The sequence below is a fragment of the Pterocles gutturalis genome, unplaced genomic scaffold (genome assembly GCF_000699245.1).
Source record: "Pterocles gutturalis isolate BGI_N339 unplaced genomic scaffold, ASM69924v1 scaffold25083, whole genome shotgun sequence".
Classification (NCBI taxonomy): Eukaryota; Metazoa; Chordata; class Aves; order Pterocliformes; family Pteroclidae; genus Pterocles; species Pterocles gutturalis.
Genome location: NW_010121250.1, coordinates 22099 through 38078, shown reverse-complemented (window position 1 = coordinate 38078; position 15980 = coordinate 22099). Strand labels below are relative to the sequence as shown.

Below are 15980 nucleotides of genomic sequence, written 5' to 3'. Positions count from 1 at the left end.
TAGGGAAACATGTACTTTCTGTATAAACAGCTTCTGTATGGTTCCTATGTAGTGACAGTAATAGTATTTGTGCTTATGATGCCTTCAAAGTGCTTGGCAAACAATAAGCCTTTCTGAGAAGCAACTAAGTACTGTTAGCCTCACATTACTGACACCAAAACCAAAGTTCGGAGATATTTTATGGTATTTGTGAATGCTGAATGAGAACTGATTAATTTAAATCAATGGGAGTTAAAGGATTTTGCCTTCTAAAAGAAGCTTTTTTGGCTTAAAACATTTATCCAAGTTCATAGATACTACTGGAGGTACTTGTCTTGGTTTTTCATTCCTTGGTGTCAAGAAATAATTCTGGATATGTGGAGTGGTTACCAAGTACGCTTAAGTACATTTCTGAGTATCTATCTGATAGATAAGCCATCTTTCGTACTCTACCTACCAACTATGTCTATCGTGGTATGTTTCTCATTTCTTCCTAGTAAAAAAGCACAGATGCTCTTAAGAATTTTTTAGATTACGTTATGTGCGATAGCACTCTCCAAACTAAACCTAAGCAATAACCAATAAAGAATGAACAGAATAAGCTGAAATCACACTTGTTATAACTGTATTAAAATGAGACAGGTATAAAAGGATGTCTTTGAACAATATGTTTTAGATGGTGCTAAATACTAGAGCTGATTGGAAACTTTGAAGGGTTTTTTTCTCAAATTAAAAATATTTTTCACTACATTTCCATGAAGTGATTTCTATTCTCATTGACATTTTTAGCGAGTTCCAAGAATGAAAAAAGAGAAGTTTACTGCAGAACATGGCTATAAGTGCTAGATCCAATTAAAGGATTAAGCATCTAAATTAGGTCTAGGTCTGAACTTCAGTGCATAAATCCATAAGTGTTATAGAAGTGTGTATCTGGTGCAATACATCTTGTACTCTTTAGTGTTGAGTGACACACTTCTGGTTTTATGTGACTGCTCAGTGCATTGGTAGTTCAAAGTCCCCTTTAGCATCCCTTCTACAGGAACTTTACTGGCTTAGTCTAAATTCCAGTCTTTGGAGCAAGTACCTAGATCACTTACAGGATCTAACTCTAAAAATTTCAATATACACAAGTAATCCAAGACACTAATAATGAAGTATCTCTTCCCACTTTAGTTAGTGATCTGATTCCATTTTAGCAATCAAGCAGTACTGACACGTATCTTACGTTAGTTAAAAAACAATTGCTCAAGGAACATTGTTTTAACATGGGCAGATCAAGCAGCTGCAATTTTTTGCTTAGTTGTGCTAGCAATGTAAATTGTAATTTTGCATTTAAGAGAACTTCAGGAAGGAGATTATATTTATTCAAGAGAATGCAGGATCCCATTTCTGACTGAACTCACTTGCCAATACAAGTGTGTTTCCTCCGTTTTCCTGACCTGCAAATGGGATACTTATAAGTGTGAAGTGTCTTCATGTTGGGTGATAAGTAAGTACAGCACATATGGAGACACTGTATTTTTTCCCCAAATTCTTCTAGTTGTTATTCCAGTTCTTTATTCCAGATTCTTTTGAGTTTGAAAGATATTACTAGAGTATTTGGTCCACTGCTGTTAGGGTAAGTAATCCCCCTCAAAGGGATAGAGCTTTCCAAAGAACTGGAAGCTGTGGCTATTGTGTACATCTGTAACTCTACTGATCTCCATTACTGACGTATGACATGAATCAGGCCTTTTGTTTGCAAAAATTAGACCAGGGAGCAAAAAAACGTGGATTTTAAGCATTTTCAACATATGCCTCTATTTCTTATTCTTAACATATTTCACTTCTTTTTTAGGGAGTAAATCTTTATACAGTGATGGAAGCTGGAAACTTCATCTGTACAGCTTTGAACAAGAAAACAAACTCAAAAGTTGCACAAGCTTCCTTCAGTACTGGAGCTATCAATTAAATGGATTTTTTTTTTGCAGCTTAGTTACATTTGTCGTCTACCTTGACCAAGGACATTTATATCAAGAAAACAAATATAAGAAAACCATTTCAGCAAAGAACCAAAATAGAACCCATATATAACTTTTTATTATGGGAAGAGTTGCTGTACTGTACTGTTTTGTCAAGAATTGTCTGATTTGTGAGTAAGAAATAAATTGCTGTAGTACAGAACCCTGTGCTTGGTACTTCTACAGATGAGAAAAATGTATAAACACCAGGACATTTTACCATGTTTTAAATTGAATTTTACTTATTTTCAGGAAAACGGAATAGAAGCAGTGAATACATAGTTAATTTTTAATCAAGATGACTTTTAGAACAGTACAGATATTTGCAGTAGTTTATGAGATCCCACACTGTGTGTGGCCATTCTATTATGTGTTTTATTTATCTGAATCTTTACTTTCCATTTCTCAAGTCAGTTGTGTTATGACTATGGAGCCAAATTTGACTTCACCATAAGAATTTTTTAGCAATAGCACTTTTTTATTTTTGTTTTGTTTAACATCTGTTAAGTATATGGATGGCTTTATCTTTTTCCAAGACTTTGTGGTGAATGGCAGTTTCCCAGATTCTCCAAATCTAATGCAAATTCTCTTATTTGTTACATATGTTAAATTTGTTGTAGTTGCTTTTCTTCATCATCTGTATTAGATGAGGCAATTAAACATTGGCAAGGTTCTCAACCATCCTACAGGGTAGTAGTAGTGTAGAAGGGGCTAAATTTTTGTCAAAGGTCTCGTAGAACAGTCAGATTATTTATTCTATAGTCTATGAATTGACATTCTCACTTATAAATCACGAATTTTTGAGGATAATAATATTCTCCTGGACTACCTTACACAGAGGGAACCACTTACAATTTTTCTTTGTGCTCTACTGACAGTGATACTGTACTTTTCAGTGTCTTAGTTCAACAAGATGCCAGTGAACTGCATTGCCATTTTTTAGACCAATAATGGACAAATTAAAAGAAGAGTCTTATCCTATCTATAAACTGTTCAAATGTGCCATGAAAATACTGTCTTTTTTTCAGTCTGAAACATTAGCCTTATTATTAGTTGTTTGTGTAATATCCTTATGTAATTCACTGTGTACTTAACCTCATTTTTTTTCTGAAAAGAGCCTGTTACCATGAAAGTCTGAAACCCTGGATTATGATCTTTTTCCATATTCTCCATTTTCCTCCAAAATATGAAAAGTTTGGAAAAGGTAAGATGAAAGAAAGTGAAAGATAACGTGTAAAGAAGGAAAAGGCTGAATCAATTTTGTCTGGAACTCAACTCTGCCAAGTTACAGCTGAGTCTCAGCTTGCCTTTGAAATTCCAGAATGAACCTTTTCTGGGATCTTTTAGTTATACTATAGTTTAAAATTGGCACAGCTTAAGAATGTCAAACTTGCAGGCCAGGTAACTCAAAACTAGAAACTTGATATAAAACCTCTATCCTCTTTATGCTGTAATGATAGTCAAAACCAATATAAACTACATTGTTTCACTCTTCTCATGGTAAGAGTCAATTATTAAAGAGTATTAAAGAATAAACAAAGAAACGTGTTTAGGTGAGGCAGGAAATATCTTGCCTATCAATACAAAATACTAAATTGCACCCCTTCCTGCGATATCTAGTGAGAAGACTTTCAGGTACTCTTAAAGACGTGAATAATCTGATTTTCTTGGCCTGAATGGGTAGTTGGGATCACCACAGAAAATGCTCTGTCCTCATTTTCCCATGTTTCAGATAGGGCTTTGTTATTTAGCAGCCACTATGGCTCATATATCAAAACATGAACTTTAATAAAACCTAGTCTTGAACCATTCACAGATGTAAAAATTCTTAAATGGATTAGATCCAATGAAGAAGTGAGGAATCTGCAGCAGTACTTAGGTTGTACTTAGTTTAGTAATTAGTAGTTAAACCTAAATGAGGTGCCAGAATTGACATCCTAAGAACTCCCTAATTCAGATGCCATTTACCCCTGAACATTACTAAGTACACTGTAATACTTTCCTGTTTAACGATAAAATTTCTCTTTAGTTTGCTTCTGTGCAGGCACAGGATTAGCTTATTCTGAGTTGAAGTGTGCATTTCTCATGTAGAGCCTGATGAGTGTTCTTCCGTCCAAGAGCCTGTAAGCGTGTTTAACTGACATGAGCAAGATTGAGCTTCTTCCAGAAACCCTTGAAAAAAAGGAGTTGTGATGCAAACCACCTTTTAAATCCTAGCCTGAATGTTGCACTAAACTCAGTCTGAGGAGATTCAAACACACATTTTTTGATATCCTAATCAATGAGTCTAACCACTAGGTTATATACAGAACTGAAAAAGAACATGCTTTCTAGTAAACGTGGATGAAGTTGTGCCACTGGGTAGGATGGAATTCAAAACTCCTGAGACCAGAAATATCACAAGAAAAAAATGTCTCTGCAACAGATAAGGGTATTTCTCCTTGAAGATGGTGGTGAGGGCTTCAACTGTGGGCCAAGTTAGGAACTAAACTGATGCTGTCCACTTTTTTGGTAAGTATACTAACTACAACATCTTGGCTAAAAGTGGATGGTTTCACTACTACCACAACTTTTGTGTTAAATATCATAACTATGTAAAACATAGACTATAGAATAAAACAGCTAGCTCTGATCAGTACTTTGGGAGTTCTAGACATCTGTGTTCCTAACTACCATGAAGCATTGCTAACTTTGGCACTAGGAGACCCGTATACTCTGGAGGAGTTTTCAGATATGCCTCTATGCATCATCCATCCTAGGCTTTTCAGCATCTGGGCTGTCCAGTTTGCATTTCTGAAGCTCTTAACCATCCCTATGCACTGAAACAGGGTACCTAATAAACCTAATGTTCATCATGGGGATGAACAACCTAAAATGCCTCAGTTCTTTATTTGGTCTGTTTCAGAAACTACATGTGAGCTTGTGTAGAGCCTTAAGTGCAGGTCTGTTATTCTGTGATGATGTGAGCATTGGAAATGATGAGCAGTCACATCTGGAGCCTGTGCTTTACCCACACATTCAGCTTCAATCACATAGTGAGTTATAGTAATCCAGGGTGGAGGTCACAGACAAGTAGATTGTTTGTCAGGATTGTTACAAGGGAGGGAGAAACATATAGCCATATTTTTAAAAAAAGCCCCAATGTTTATGTGCCAAAAGTGCCACCTGAGATGAATTTAGGCCTGTGGGTCCAGGTGAGCAATCCCAACAAGATCCTTCTTTACTTGTAGTGTGACTGAAAATCGTGAGACATCTCATGTTCTTGCTACTAAAATTTGTTAGGCACATAAAATGTTGCTTTTCTGCTTTCCTGGGCTGGCATTATTTCGACTGTGGAGCATTTTAACATCTAATCTTTGGCTTCACAAAATAAGCATATTTTGCCCTTAAGATCAAGGGCTAATCCAGTAGCTATGCCATGAGCATGCATCACTCACGCAGGCAGCTTTGAGTTCAGCACATAATAAAACAGTTGAGACAACATCCTGTCAAAAACATGGTGTCCTGGTTTCGAGAGCTGTAAGTCATGGGATGCTCTCCAGTGCTTCTGACTTTCTAAATTTTTGTGCTTATATTCAGAGTGACCTGTCACTAATGGTGGCTGCCCTTTTAGACTCTATCGGTGTCCCCTGCTGAGTACTGTCACTTCACCCTGAAGTAACCCTCTGGCAGTGGAAGGCTTGCATCCAGGTGTTTGGCTTCCATGAGAAGGTGTCCCTATTACTATCTCATTATAAAATGTGCATATATTTATATTTGTTGAAAGGTATCCAGAAAAAAAAGCAGAGTGCTGAATATCATGATCACATTGTTGGAATGTGGGGGCATGCTGTTTCCCTGTCTGTTTTGCCGATAGTCCTCTGTAATGCTGAAAAGGGGATAGCATAAACTCTGAGAGTATGTGGGAGAGAAGGAGTTATTGATTGCACTCTCCTGGTCTTGTCAGAGACAAATTAGATGTACCAAGATATTTACTTCTATGTTTTGGAGACTTTCTTCTATAGCTCACTGTATCAAAGTTGCTGCCGATATCTCACAGAACAACATGGAAATCATCTTACTTGTGCCAGGGCCATGGAGTATGTAAACTGGAGTTCCCAGTTCAGTCTGTGGTCTGTGCCCTGATCTGAACCTGTGAAGGTTCAACAGCTGACCAATGTCAACACATTGGAATTTTCTTTAATACTTTCACAGTAGTTTTTCTTTTCCTCACGTTGTTGGCAATATCTAGAGAGTCAAATACTGGCTACTTTGGCTGGTCAAGATATTATGGTGTCCTAAAGGCATGGCTGGTGTGCTTTTTTGGAGGAGAAGTTGACCAGTTCCTCTAGTGATGGGCATAATTGTTCTTCAGTGCCTTTCACAAGACAGTGATGACATGGATCCTGTAGATGGATAGTGCTAATGTCTTCCAGCAGCAGCTTGCTTTGTAGTTTAAACCTTTAAGTATTAAGGCAACTTGGCTCTGAACCAGCACTTTAATGTTTCATTTTCATGTATAACCAGAGTTTATGGAAATAAGAAGTGAATATTCTGGTCTTCTAAATAAGTCCAGAGAGGCTTTGGCTAATTTTCCTTTCTTAATGGCATCATTTGAGTTCATAAAACTTTTATTATTGTAATAAGGAGTCACAAAAAGAAGACTGCAAGTCTTTGAGGTAAAATTCCTATGTTTGGGATCAGTGTTGCTGAAATGAAGAAATACTTGTCCAAAGAGTTTGTGTGAAAGTGTAAGATCTGCCAATTTTTTCACAGAGTTATTTTTAAGGGGTAGAAATATTGTTTAGATACTGTGATACCTGAAAATGAGTATTCTGTGCCACTGATATTTTCTGTGATTTCTCAGACTGCCTTAAGTTATCCATATTGGTTGTGAAGTCTCTAAAGAACTGACAGAAGAATCACTCCGGAGAAGTGAATGAGACACTTGCTTTTCAGTTCTTGATGTGCTGATCGATGCTTTTGTTATATTTTATTTTTGAAGATTATTTTTCTCTACGGTCCTGCTGTAACGCAGTGTTGACCTTCATTGCTGCAATAACACAGCAGGCAGAAGGACTACAGCCAAAGTCAACTTAGTCCTTTGAAACCAATGTCAAAGAGATGATATGTTTGTTAAGGAATTATCATGTACCCTCTTGGTTAAATGCATTTGTGATTTTGCAATATGTGGTGTTAAAGCTGAAATAAAAATCTATCCCAGTGTTTACGGAAACTGATATGCTCATGTATTACGCCAGATTCAGCAGCTCTGACTAACCAGCTCACATGTTAGTAAATATAAGCTGTCACTCTGACATGTAAGCCTGTGTTGACTTTGTTACCTCGTAATCCATTTGGAGCGCATTTTCTTTGGATTATCATTTTATCAGTTTTCCTGTGTGCTTTTGTAGCTGACAAATCTCTTCTTAGTTACTAGGGAAACATTTCTTCTCTCCATTAACTAAACATTAAAAGCTGCAGCCAGGAATGGAGGTAGGAGTCAAAAAATTAAATGAGGCGTTATCTAACTTCAGATGTTCCACTGCACAGTAGAAATCTCTGTGCTCTAAGTGATGCCTAAGACCCCCTACACACTTCATGGGGGGCTGAATGACTTCAGCATGTGGGCTCAAACATCAGCGTGTTGATCAGGGAACTTGGAAAAGTCAGCAGTAAAATTCCCACTTCATGCTACCATTGAAGTGCCTCAACATGAGCTGCAGACAGATGTCTGTGCCAGCTTGAATCCAGTGGTTAACATTTTTTCCTGGTGGAAAGACACCTATGGTAATTTTTTTGATTGCACTGAATGGTGTTCCCTCTTTTAAGGCACCATCATAGAATCATAGAATCACATAATCACAGAATGGTTTGGGTTGGAAGGGACCTTAAAGATCATCCAGTTCCAACCCCCTGCCATGGGCAGGGACACCCTCCACTAGCCCAGGTTGCTCAAAGCCTCATCCAGCCTGGCCTTGAACCCCTCCAGGGATGGGGCATCCACAACTTTGGAATGCTGTTGGTCCTGCTTCCATCCATCTTCTGTGTTACTAGCTTGGTCTGACATCTAGCTCAGAGTACCAGGGTGTGGATTCCCACAACAGCCTGAAAGGGCTGAGTCCGTGCCTGTCTTTCCAAGCAGCCCATTTTCTCACCTCACAACCAAGTGAGAAGGCTGAGGAAAATCTTCCTCTTGAAGAATTCAAGACTCCCTGTGGCAAGACAGGAGAAGTGGAGACTTGGACTCTACAGCCTTGTAGCTTCAGTACTGCATAAAGAACAGCTAGTCCTGCGTACTTGTCTCAAAAACTCTTTATATCTTTAATTTGAAACCATCTTTAGATAAACTGTATAAACAATCTTGAAAGAAAAGACTGGAACCCAGTATTCCTCCTTTCAAATTAAAGTTCTGTAAGGCTAAAATTTATGCTTTCCCCCTCTTGCCGAATCAGTTTTCATTTCTTCAGTCTGCGATGTCCTGCCTCCAGTGGAAGGGAGATGAATACTACATCCTTGCCTAAAATGACACGTCCTGGGAATCCCAAGTCATCAGTGAGACTTACTTTTCCTCAACTGGGAATTGGGTATAGATGCCTCACTTCAGGGGAAAATATTTTAACGACAGGCTATTACAAAGATACTACTTCTTCTTCCATCACAAAACTGTTAATGAAGCAGTTAGAGACTAGTCATGATCACCTGAATACAGATAATTCCAGCAGAAATGTCTTTATTTAGTAATTAATGCCTAGATACAATTGACAAAATACAGTGTCACTAGGAAATATAAATCAAAAGAATGCATTTTACATGTATAATGGAGGAAATGTACTTTTCCATTAAGCATTAAAGTCAGCCCTGCTGAAGACAGCCTGTCAAATTACAGAAGCAACACAATAGCCACTAAATATCTGTCTTTCAGAGTAATTCATCTACTTACCCTCTGCTTCAAACACGTTTTACATACTCGTGTGTGTGTGAATGTGTGTGTGTCTAAGCACATATATGAGGACATATATAACACCTACATATAAAATAATACGAAAACAAAAAGTTTATAAGACAGAAAGTTACAAAAAGATATTAGCCGACACAGGGCTCACTTCGTATGTATATTTCCTATATGAATAAATGTTTTTAAACAGCACTGATGACAGTACATTCTCAGCAGTATTTTCAGTTTGAACTTTTTAATCTTCACAGTTTTAAAATGAAAAATATGAATATGCTACTTCCAAAATACCTACATGATGGGAGGTAAACTAAATGCTGCAAATTGCTGGACTGATTAAGGAGGTTGTCTTGATTAACAAACTAACCAACTTTCCACTTTTCTGGTGTATTTTTTTCCAAAGGCTGATTTAGTAATGAGATAGTATTTGATTGCAAAATCAGAATGAATTTTTGGTTTTATACGGATCCTAAAGAAAGAGGAAATGCATGTTGTAGTCATTTTTATAAAGCTCTAACACTCTCCCCAATAGAATTGCACAGGTAAGATTTTACTCACTCACTGAAACATTTCACAAGCACCAAAGCCAGAAGCAAAAGCCACACTGAAGAGCAGAGACTCCTGCTCTTCTGATCACATCATAAATTTCTAGCCCTAGATCTGAATCAGTCACGGTCCAAATTGGAACTGAATTCAGTGGAACGAGTATTTTATTCCTGATGCTGTTTGTTTTATGAGTTACGTTTAGTGGGAATTCAGACAAAATTCAAATTAATTAAATTCTGACCAAAATTAATTCACCGGGTGCTATCATAACAAGACAATACATATGCTACTTATGGTAACAGTTGTATAAGAAATGCCAGTTCATTATCCTGTGCTGTGCAGAATCGGTTTGTTACAAAGATATAACAAAAACAACTGATTGCTAGCAAATAGGAGCTCAAATCTAGCAAAACAACTCAACTACAGGGAAAAGTCCAGAACTCATAGCCAGAAAGTGGATCCAGAGTGGTGTGTTAGGGACCATGACTCCCAGTACAGTGCACGGGGAGAATTGGGCACTTCGGGTATTGCCTAGAGACAATGAATAGGAAACACAGATGATGAGATGGATTGTAACTTCTCTCTCAAGAAGTAGGCACTTTTTAGCCCTAAGCACATGGATCTCTCCACAGGGCATCCAGACCACAAAATGCTTTCTAAAATCACTGTGTCCGAATTGTCCAGACTCACTAATTGCTTTTTGAAGCATATTGGAGGAGAAAGAAAAAAACAGTTTCAGCAACAATATGCTGGGGCCAAAGCATTAGCCCAGATAGTCTGGGTTTAATTTCTCTTTGTACTGAAAGGGGTTGTAATCCTGATCTCCTCCTGCCCCACCAAGTGCTCCACCATCAAACTACGGGCAGGCTGCTTGTGACTGCTGCCTTAAAAATATCACGTCTGGTACCTTGGTACCTGGGAACCCAGTGTACAAAGCTACCGCATATGTACTTTTAACAGCTGTCCAAAATATTTCTGAGTGGATTTTTTTCATTTCTGCCAGATGAGTTCAGATAAGAAGGGTGGGTTTCAAAGATTGCCACCGCTAGGCAGATTCATGCTGATACAGCATTGATACCATTGTCCTGTGCATCTAAAGATGTAGGGAATGTGCAGCTCAGGACAGATCTGTGAATCTGGGCAAATGAGAGAGTACAGTTCTATTTTTTTTTTTTTAGATTATGAAAGGTTTAATATGTGTTAATAAATATAAAAGCCTTTTGTATGCTCAACTACAAAATTCCATAATTTCTAGTAGGTTTTCTAATATATATTTTATTATCGCATATGTACACCAGGCTGGCTTTCAAGAATAGCCTTAAAAAGCATAAGCAACAGAGTAGTTCATCTGTGACTTTTATAATGGACCATAAATGTTTCAGAAGAGTGGTCTGGCGAGGGACTTCTTGACTCATGTTTTGCTCTGCAGGCTCTGAAACAAAGAATGTCCATGTATTTAACAATCAACTATACAGCTTTTGGTTTGAACTTTGGCTTAATTGAAATCAGTGGCAAAATTCCCCTGTTTTTATGATGAACACTGTGGTATAAAATAATTCCCTTCGCTGTTATTAATGTACTGTTCTTTCTTCTATCCCCTGTATTCTTTAAATCTTAGTTTTATTTATATGCTGATATTCCTTTAACTGCAAACCTAAAAAGAAAACCTCTGTTCCCATATATCCTTGACTTGCCTTTTGCATTTTTCTGCACGATTCCTCTTTGATCTGCCTCTGAATTTAATAATGAAATTTGACTCAATATCCCTCCCACTATATATAGCTCCTGCTACATCATGTTCTGTTACCTATCATCCGACAGTGTAAGTCTTGAAATCTGGCCATTTAATTTGGTCCAAGAAAATGTATCATTTAAGAAAAGGCCATGTTCATTTGACTAAGTGAATGCACATTTCTGTTTTCTTACCAAGCATTGGTGTATGAGCAGTTTCTCATACTGTGTGTGGGGGAATGTTTACAGAATCCTATCAGCAAACGCGGCATTTGGCAAGAATATTAACTACAATGGCAGCATTCACAGTTCAGTTTCTAAATATGCTATAATGCTGAATATTCTCATTTCCTTTCTGCATTACCTCTGCCTGCTACAAGGCTAGGAAGGTAGCCTCACAGAATTTTTGAATTCAGATTTCACCTTCCCCTGCCACGGGACAGGAAATGAAACCTCCTGAAGCCTGGGATCTCGGCATGAATGGAGGGCATTGTAGATACGCATCGTATTTCACTCCTCCCTGCTGACACCCGCAATGTCAGTTCTTTCCATCGCTGGGGCATGTTGGACTGTTTTTAAAGACAATCACAGTGCCAACCTCTTAACTAAGTCAAAACATTTCATTTTCTGCTTTTTCAATTTCCTAGAACCAATGATTAATATCCCTATCAAATTACCTGATCTTTAGCAGAGTCAACAGGACTATTCCTAGGATGAGAACTATGCAGGAGGAATAGGCAATAATGTAGACTGTTTCACCTATAAGGAAAAAACAGAAAGTAGACATGAAACATTTACTTCTTCAGTAATAAGAATCAGATTTGAGATCTGAATTGGAATGCACACACATGTAAGCTAAATTAGCTATCAATTCTGACATAAGTAGTCAAAAGGAGGAATAAGACCTAGATGGTAAGCCAATGACAGGAATAACTCTTCCTTCACCAGTTGCTGCAAAATCATTTTCTGACTCCTTTTAGTAAATACCAGCTCCAGTAGCACTTCGTATGTGTAGCACTAATTTTTACTCTGCTGCAGGGGAACCGCTTGTTACTCTGGTTTGTGTTTTGGAGTATTCTCCCCTTTGATTTTAAGATGCAAATTTTATTCTGTGTTTCAGAGGAGACCCCTGGCTCTTACTTACCTGCTAGACCTCTTCCTTTTCTGCATATTACCATAATTGCAGTGTGCAGCAATACTTGACCTAGAATCAAATTAATGTAAAACGGGATCTAATACTGTGTTTCTAGGCCCCATGCCCATGAAGTTTCCTCTTTCTCTTAGGCTTCTCACCAAATAGCCACTTAGGTGGCTTATGTGCTAAAAATTCCAGCTGTTGAAAAACTGGGAGTGGTTTCAACTTTTGTTTTCCAAATGAGGAGAAACTTATTTTTCCTGGAGGAATTAATCCATCAGTTTTGATCAAATATCCTGAAGGAAAAGTTTCAGTTGAGAATGTAACATAAGACCTGAAGCTGGGATGGAGAGGTGCGGAGGTTAGTTGACTTGACAAGAGGACTCAAATCCAGAGCTGCAAGCATAGAACATGAGAACTTTCTGTTACTTTCCTGTTGCACTGATTCTGTTGTGTTTATACACTTAAGTATGTTTAATTTATATAGGCACTCAAATGAAGAGGTCCTTAGCTGTTCCCAAGCTGCCCCACCTTACATAGTCGGCAAAACATTCACCATGGAAGAGATGGAGTCCCAGCCCCATCACTGGGCCACTTACCTGGGCTGTGAGAAGGCCAAATTCTGGTCTCTGAATCAGTTATCAGATATTCTGGGTGTTTAATGCATAGGCAGACACAAACCCTAAGTGAAATATTTCTGCATACACTACGTATATGCAACGGATGTAGTGTACAGTGTAATACAAACACAGCCAGCATGGATACTGGAGCAGCTCCAGTAAGAAAGAGCGAATATATATTCCACAACAAAGCAAGTGATGGGCAAGAGCTGAGCAGGGGGTTGGAACTGCCTGTATTTTGTTGCAGGATGACACTGTTTTTCTCAAAAAGCTATCCAAAAGCCAAGTCTCCAATAAAAGAATAACGGAAGCAGTGATTGAACCATCACAAATTGCACAGAGTGAACATACCGCTTAATGCAGCAAGCTACTGCAAGATATTTAATGTGGTGGTTTTTTGAGGGAAGACCGGCAAGGTCTGTCTTAGTCTCAGTGCAGGACTAATAGAATGCATTAAAAAGTAGATTAACTGTTGGCCCTCCTCAAGTTGCAACATTTCTTTAAGATGATGAGTTTTAGGAAAAGAATAATTTTGAGGTTTGGTTTTGTTTTGTTTTTTTTCCTTTTTTTTCTGTTTCTGAACCTTAGTTGTACACTCAGCCATTTTTCAAAGCTTTCTACAACTACAAGAGCAGCTGTAGAGGAAAAATTTTCCTACTTTTTTTGAAGTGGAAAGTGAAGTTCACACGTATTTAAGGCAAACAGAAGGTTTTAAAGTACATAACTTCCTACAAGACCAGGAAAATTATTAGGAGCAGCAGTCATGGATGGTTAAAAATGGTCTAATATAATTTCACCAAAACATTGTAGTATTTTTCTTTAAAAAGCTGGAAAAAGTGTTTCATTTTGATGAAACAAAACACTCTGAAATGATCAAATGAAAACAAAATGTCCTATTTTTTGTCAAAATCTTATAAAATGCTACGGTTTTGCTGAAGTATTTCCTGGTGAAAGAGACGCTGATTATAACATTTTCAGTTCTATGGGGAATTCAAGAAAGATGTTAATGATGAGATCATGCTAGAAGCCATGCATTTTCTCCTACCTTCTGGTAAGTGAGGGAATTTGTAAGGCTAGGAGAGGTTTAGGTTGGAAAGCACCTTTAAGATCATCAAGTCCAACTGTCCAACCTGCTCTGGAGAGCATATAGATCTATCACAGACATTTAAAACATTATTAAAAGTTAGAATAATTTCCTATTTTTAGCAGAAATGGTAAAAAATGTAATGTACCTAATGTGCCCATGTCATTACTCTTCTGAGAAACAGCAGTCCCTATTTCGGTACTTCCCTCCAACTGACTGAGGTGCAAACCGGGTTTGGGTTCTCTGACTAGATGGAGAAAGGGATGCAAGTATCTGCATGTACCACGGAGAAAGAAAGGCACACACAGTTTCTAAAGTCTTATAATAGGAGACAGCTAAAATACGAGATGTTTCCAGCTCGGTCCTGCAGAGAGTGAATCAACACAAGTGGAGAGCAGTCGTGTCCATTGCAAGGGGAAGGGCTGGAAGGCACTGGGAGAGCTTCCTTCCTCTGTCCCGTGGAGGTGGCCTGTGGTCATGAGCAGCTCATGGAGCTTCTCACCTTGGGACAGGTCTGTAGCAGGGCCACCGCGGCTGCGTGAGATGCATGTCTTGCCCTTCCTAGAGTGTGTTGCAAACCTCAGGGACACAACGTCTGGGGCTGCAGGTACTGCAGAAGCACTAGCTGGAGCTGTCTACATAGACACATGGACATTTCCAGTGATGAAGTTCAGCAGAGGATAGCTGTGGGCTCGGCAGCTGGAATAATTAGTGGGATTACACTCTTGTGTAAATCTAACTGCTTATGTATACATAGTGAAATGGCTGTGAATATTCATCAGACAGATTAATTCCGGCTGGTGCTTAGAGGTTTCTTGGCTACCCGCAGCTTGTCATAGGCTTTTTTCTACATTTGTAAAACAATCAGATTGACAATGTTTCAAACCTTACAAATTAAAGTCACTGGAGCTGAACTAATCTCAGTTCCCACAGCAGCTGGTATAATGGTAGATAAACCCTGCCAATTGCTTGTTTATCTAGATTCTCAGCATGGCAAAACTCTTCAGTAGGAAATAGATGATAACTCTACAATTTAAGACAAAATAAGATTAATTTCAACACTTTTGGGTCAAGCCCAGTTTTATTGTATCTCACAAGAGCAGGATAAGAGTTCTGTATTTCTGTTTTTGTCTTCCAGCCAAAAAATGCTTTAGCTCCAAAGCTCTATGCTGATGAAAGTAAATGCTTATCTTCACACACGAATCATTTTTCGAATCAAAGTGTAGGAAACAATCTTTTAAATTATGTGGATCTGTAAAATCATGGAGGTAATTTGCATAAGATAAAGTCAAAACCAGGCTGAAAGTGCGTAACTAGTTAGGCAATAAGAACACTTTTTAAGTTTGGAGAATTTTTGTTTAATTTATTACTTTTTTGCTGTTGTTTCCAAAATGACATAAAATTCTGGCCCTGTCTAAGCTTACAGCAAAAGTCTCATTGACTTCTATATGGTTAGGACTCTGCCCACATCACATCTTTTTAACAGGGTTGTACAAGGCCACAGACGACTTGGTTGACCTGTACCCTCCTGGGTATGAGAATGAGCGTAAATACAGACAAGATTTTTAAACAATCCTGTTATCACACAAAAGCTGGAATAATGTTCTTCCAACAGCACAGGGTTATATTCATTTGCAAGCATATATGAATATATGTATCTATGTTTAGATTTATTATTTATTATTTATTATGAAATACTCCTTTTATTAAACCCAATCTTATACAATGGCGTGATTTGCAATGCCACTGAACAGAATGGAGAAATCTTACTGGTTTTGAACAGTAAGTTTGTTTTTGAATTAGAAAGTTAAGGAACAGTTGAAGAAATATTGAGTTTCTTCTGAGCATGTTCATCTGTAGACAATCTTTATTTTGAACTGGTGAAAGACATCCTTCTATCTTTCAGTAACAAGCTAACTAAAGGATTCTTCTGAGATTTTGATGTAGGGAC

At 38.0% G+C, this 15980-nt stretch overlaps 1 protein-coding gene across 1 annotated transcript in view; it reads left to right on the top strand.

The window, feature by feature from the left end:
• Positions 1 to 2539, top strand: part of HMGCLL1 (3-hydroxymethyl-3-methylglutaryl-CoA lyase-like 1) — a gene marked incomplete at its 5' end in the record, with an annotated part of 35002 nt that extends 32463 nt beyond the window's left edge. The window contains one exon of the mRNA XM_010077189.1: positions 1817 to 2539. Within this exon, the coding sequence (XP_010075491.1) occupies positions 1817 to 1930 (114 nt within the window). The remainder of the gene's footprint in view (positions 1 to 1816) is intronic.
• Between the last annotated feature and the right edge of the window lie 13441 nt (positions 2540 to 15980).